The sequence below is a fragment of the Phoenix dactylifera genome, chromosome 9 (genome assembly GCF_051530095.1).
Source record: "Phoenix dactylifera cultivar Ajwa chromosome 9, Ajwa_hap1_PhDact_Kaust_v1.1, whole genome shotgun sequence".
Lineage (NCBI taxonomy): Eukaryota > Viridiplantae > Streptophyta > Magnoliopsida > Arecales > Arecaceae > Phoenix > Phoenix dactylifera.
The window spans coordinates 9473377-9479603 of NC_143198.1; the positions used below are offsets into that span (position 1 = coordinate 9473377).

The window sequence follows — 6227 nt, forward strand, 5'->3', positions numbered from 1 at the left end:
TTTAAAGAAAATACATTTATTCTTTGCTTCGGATTCGGCCTCTTCCTTCTCTCTCTATAGTTTTCGTTTCTTTGCTTTTCTCCTCTCTTTTTTTCTGTGGCGATCACAGGGATAGATATAGGCTGTTGCTATAAATTTTACGCAGGAAAAGAGGAAAAAAAAAAAACGATTGTTGGAATTGGGTTTGGGTCGCAAGGTGGTCTTCTAGTAATCTCTCTTGCGGCAATATCAAAAAAAGAAAGAAAAAATCTTGAGCTTTAGGGGAGGATATCTCTCGCTTAAAAAAAATCAGATTTTTGGAGGGATATTTGTTCTCTAGCCAATCCTTGGAATTAGCCGGAAAACATGGCAGGTCGCCACTTCTTAATATGGCTTATCTCCATTGGCTTCTATTGTTCCATGGTGGAAGGCCTTGGAGTGAACTGGGGGACGTTGGCCACGCACCCACTGCCGCCGAATATCGTGGTCCAGCTCCTGAAGGACAACGGGATCAATAAGGTCAAGCTGTTCGATGCCGATGCCAAAATGATGAGCGCACTGGCCGGGAGTGGGATAGAGGTGATGGTCGCCATTCCCAACAATCAGCTCGCCGCCATGAACGATTACACCACCGCCAAGGAGTGGGTCAGAAAGAATGTCACTCGGTACCATTTCGATGGAGGTGTAAACATTACGTGCGTCTTTCTCAACGATTCCATTTGTTTATTTCATACGAGATTTCATCTTAATTCCTCGTGCATGATCATTAGTCTCGATCGGATTCTGATTGCTTTTTTTCTGATTGCTTTATGGAGTTTTCTTAGCAACATCTATTACCTACAAGTTTCAGGATAGTTTTCTCTTTATCTTTGCATGAATAGACTTTTGATATGTGCAATGGACCTACCCCATGCGGCTGATTTTCTTATTGATTTTTTTTTGTTGTTGATTTTCCGAATTTCTGACTGAAATACGAGTTCAAGAAGAATATTTGGAGTTACATTAACTTCCTGTTTGCTTTTAAAATCCTTTTTTTTCTCTTCAAAGACCAATGATACAAGAAAAAACATTCTTCATATTTATGTATGACTGTAAAAGATTTAGCTCTTGGATTTGGCAGGTATACAGCTTATTTGCACATAGCGTAGGTTTTATAGTTTTAATTAATGGATTTTATATTGCTCTTATTGATTTGAAGAATAGTTGGGTGTTTCTTTCTAGACGAATCCTCGCAATTGCTCTCGAACCCACTGACCCACATTTGGTAAAAGAATCCTTCTTGTGATGCACTAAAGTGATCATGCGCATGAGATGTTCCTTTAAAATTGTCAGGATGTGAATTTTTGAAATTCTCTCATCTTTATTCTTAGAATAAAAGGACGTAGTTTTATGAGGTTGTGCTATTTAAATTACAGCATCTGAACTCAGGTTTATGAAAATATTAAATTGTTTAGCATTGCAATCTGTTAAAGTGCCATCTGAGAGACTTTCTCATTGGCCCATATTTGTTTAGATAAAAGTATAGAGATTAAATACCGCTGTAATACAGTACCATGCAATGCAGATTGCCGTTATGGGACTAAAATGATTAATATCGAGGTGTGCTATGTTAAGCAAAAGGAGTCCAAGTCTCCTATCAACCTAAAATGGTGAACTCTTCAACCAGTTCATGGGGAGCATGTTGCGATAATATGTTTTCACATTCGACATTAATTGGTCTAGATGTAGTTTCATATACTTAAAATCTAACTCTTCTTCGAGCTTCTGCCCCTTATCGAAAGGATGGACAACAAGCATTGCTCTGGGAAGAAATTTTGTCAACGGGAATACGTCCGCTCCTAATAGTTTTGATCAAACTTTCCTACTTATTAGTGTCATTCCAAGATATCTGTGCACATGGTAGGTATTGTTGTTCTTCATGTGTACTATAAGAAGGTTTAGAGGGAGATATGGAACTCTACATTGTCTTTCTGTAGGGCAATTAGTAAGGGTAGCTTGATAATTGGCATTATAAGAAAATGGAGCTTAGTCCTTCTTTACTGAAATGTGTGTGAAGGTTTGGGTAAGAGAGGGAGCACATGTGGCAGCAAACTTTTGTGGAAAGGTACAAGATCTTTTTCCACTTCTGAAGGGAAGAGATGGGGTTTTCATCCAAAAAAAGGGAAGAGATAGGGCACAAGACAAACAGAGTGCAAATCCATTCCCCTATTTGAGTGGCTTTATACAAATATAAAGTGAGCATTGCTACTTTCTCCTTGGGGGGGGATTAATGGCAGGGTTGCATATAAGAAACCTTAAAGAGATGGAGAAAGGTAGACTTTTCATTCTCTTAAATGTCATCTCTGATGTAAATGTCCATATTGTTAGTGAGAAATTACATGTTAGGCACTAAGACATTTATGACTGGCCTCTTCTCACCCTACTTAGATAGCTAATGAGAAATGCCGATCTTGGGAACTTGGTGACTCTTGTTTGGGGAGATGGGAGCCTGCCATATGCGGTATGCTCTTTGTTGCCTGGTGGTTTTGAAGAAGATCAACCCTGAGATGTTCATATTGGGGCTTGAGGAGGTGTTCTCCAATGAAAACTCCTATTTTGCCATTACACTTCATGAACACGGTTTTTAACTATTTGGGAATAAGGGAACAACCAGATATATTTATATCAAGAAGATTGTAGCACATGATCAGTGCAAAAGTTCTTAAATTTCAGGTAAGCATGCTTTTTCTTGATTTGCATGCAATGTGCCACAGAACTTGATCCCATCCCTTACATGATCTGATGAGGTGATTATAAAGAAACATGTAGAAAATTGATTGATGAGAAAGCACTCTATTCTGACACCATTATCAATAATATCAAGAAAAACTTTTTTTTTCCCTTTCTTTCTCATGATGTCTTGAGATAGCATGCCTTTCTAGCCCTATAAGAATCAGCATTTGAGCTTGATTTGGATCCTTATAAGATCCATTCTGCCCTATACCGATTAGAAACCTCCCGCCCTTTGGTTCCCACTAGAATGAAATTCTTTTTTTCTCCCCCTTTTTATTTTGGTAATTCAGGTCCCTCCATGATCCATTTCTGTCATGAATTTGGACTATAGGGGTATAGACATAGCTAAAGATGAATGGAGGAAAATGAAAAATAGGGCTTGTAGTTTATGGTTAATAATGGTCACAGATCAAGTTACAAGGTAACAGACAAATGAAGTTGTAAAGATAAAAGAGTATGCTAGGAAGTATCAGTAAGGATAAATGCAATGCATCAAACGCTAACCTTCTTTTGGGCTTTGAGGCCTTTTACATTACGATGTACCCCTCTCTTTCTTCAATAATACCAGCCAGTTATTGAAATAAGAAAATGTAGATTTTGATGGAATCCTTAACAGAGGTAATGGGAAACAAGCACCTAAATTCTCTGGCTGCCTAAAACCTTGAAAGAGTGGATCAAAAAATTCTTAATAAAGACCCAGACATTTTTCACAATTTACTATGAAGATGGTTTGGTTTCTTCCAGTGCACACAGCTGCAAGTAACTTAGACCAAGTACTGAAGTGTTTTCCCTGATTCATTTGAACTTTGAAATCTTGAAGTGAGCAGGGTTCCAGTAGAAATTTAATGCTCTTGTTTGTCTCCCACTAGAAGGATGACCTTATGAGACTCAAATCTTAAGAGCATAACCCATTAAGAGTACTAAGCAGCGATGGGTACTAATGTATATCTTCTGTGATTTGACATCATGCCTGATCTCTTCGATTTAGCAAATTCTATCAGTTCATAGAAATGAAACCGCACCTTTTCTTCATCGACCACCATTACATTTCTCAGTAATTTGAAGCATTTAGTGTTTCTATAAATGCGGATTCTCTATTAAATTTGAGCACAAACTAATGATTAATTTCTTCTCCCTTTTAACAGATATGTAGCAGTTGGAAATGAGCCGTTCCTGAAATCTTACAACGATTCGTTCTCGAATGTGACTTTTCCTGCACTGCAGAACATCCAAAATGCGCTCAATGAGGCAGGGGTTGGTGACAGTGTAAAGGCCACCGTTCCACTCAATGCCGATGTTTATGAATCCCCTGCAGGCAATGCAGTTCCATCGGCAGGAAGATTCCGATCAGATATCAATGATGTCATGACTCAGATTGTCCAGTTCTTCAACCAGAATGGCGCTCCCTTCACCGTTAACATATATCCTTTCCTAAGTCTGTATGGCAACGACAACTTCCCTTTGGACTTCGCTTTCTTCGATGGAGCGAGCCCGCCCGTTGTTGATAATGGGATTGAATACACCAATGTGTTCGATGCCAACTTCGATACTCTGGTCTCTGCTCTGAATGCAGTTGGACTGGGTAATCTGCCGATCATTGTTGGAGAGGTTGGATGGCCAACCGACGGTGACAAAAGTGCCGAAGCATCCTATGCCCAGAGGTTCTACAATGGCCTTCTGAAGCGTCTGGCAGCAGGCCAAGGAACACCTCTCCGCCCCAACCAGTACTTGGAAGTATATTTGTTTGGCTTGCTCGATGAAGACGCCAAAAGTGTAGCTCCAGGAAACTTCGAACGCCATTGGGGGATCTTCAGGTATGATGGGCAGCCCAAGTTCCCTGTCGATCTTTCTGGCCAGGGACAGAATAAGATGCTTGCGGCAGCGAAGAACGTGGAGTATTTGCCTCAGAAGTGGTGTGTTTTCAATCCAGATGCCAAAGACCTAAGCAAGCTAGCAGACAACGTCAACTTTGCTTGCACTTTCTCTGATTGCACTTCACTTGGCTCTGGGTCTACGTGCAGCAACTTGGATGCCAATGGCGGTGCCTCCTATGCCTTCAACATGTACTATCAAGTTCAGAACCAAGACGACACGAGCTGTTTTTTCCAAGGTCTCGCTATGGAGACAGCACAGGACCCCTCAACAGCAGATTGCAAGTTCACTGTGCAGATCAAAACATCTGCTTCAGCTTCCTCTTTTCCACCATTGCTTATGGCGTTTGTTTCGTTGCTCCTTGCATTCTTCTTGCTTTAGTTCATGGAATTAATTTCAAAGGGATGGAATTCCTTATTTATCATTTTGGTTTTAAACTCTTGGGATGTATATGATCTCGTTTCCTGTTTCTGGACTGCTGCTGTACATTAAATGTTGACTTCGAATGCTTGCTTGTTTCATCGTTTGCTTCGTAGCATGGAAGATAATCCCTTTAGACTTTATTCCTCCTTGGTGCTTTCTTTTCTGTGGGTGGACGGTTAGCAGAGACCATGGATCATAGCGCATGCTCTTGCAGGCTCTTTTGTGTCAGTCCAAGCTTAACAAAGCCTGCTTCAGGAACTGGTAGTTCTAATTTTGAACTCATGATGGATCCATCAATCTTCCAATTGGTCCGTTCATTTAGGTAAATGGGATTCATGAGGGCTATTTCGGTGGAGTATGCTTAAAAAGATTTACTTGCTTTTACCTGCCTATTGTCAAACCAAAGCGTGACGATTTTTTGACACTTTCTATTTCAGAAATCCTGTGAGACATGATTTTCCATGAGGAGGATATAAGGTGTAAAATGAAGTTTTTGAAGTTATGTTAATGGATGACAAAAAGGATTACATAACTTATTACAAATAACAAGATTTTTTTTTTTTTTTCAGAAAGATTTGTTTGTGGGGGAAGCTTTTTGGATTGATTTGTTTCGAAGTCCATAGGGACCCAGAAAGCTGCCTTCGCTTTTGGCGTTGCTTCGTAGATATATAGATTTAAACCCAAAACATGAAGCATACTTGGAAGTTGAACGGATGCATGTCAGGCTAAAAGCATAAATATGTGCTCAAGCTTATTGAAGTACATGATGGACAGATTTTGCTACATTATATCAAATATTTTCCCATCAAAAAGTTACCATCATGCTTTGATTTTTTAAAACTTAATCTAATCCTAACCCAATCCAACCTCTATATCTCCCAATACTAGTCCAACCCGATGCAGTCTTAGGCTAGGAACTTTTCTAATTCTAGCTGGTCCAGATTAGCATTAGGTTGCATTGGGTTGGTAATAGGGTTGGGTTGGACAGAACAAATATTTTGAGATCAAGGAAAGGTCCTGAAGTTTTTGATGGATTGAGACCTCAACAATCCACTTATGTTGATGGTACGCTTATACAATTTATTATTTAGCATAATCAAATATATAGTTGTATGAATGATATCAATAATTTATCTAAAACATGTATACATATGTCTATATCTACACACACACACACACAC

General features: G+C 39.4%; 1 protein-coding gene across 1 annotated transcript; it reads left to right on the forward strand.

The window, feature by feature from the left end:
- On the forward strand, positions 1-5242 carry LOC103718845 (glucan endo-1,3-beta-glucosidase 8-like). Its single transcript, XM_008807838.5, has 2 exons — positions 1-674; positions 3897-5242. The coding sequence occupies exons 1-2, from the start codon at positions 346-348 to the stop codon at positions 5002-5004; spliced, it is 1437 nt and encodes a 478-aa protein (XP_008806060.5). The 5' UTR covers positions 1-345; the 3' UTR covers positions 5005-5242.
- The last annotated feature ends 985 nt before the right edge of the window (positions 5243-6227 follow it).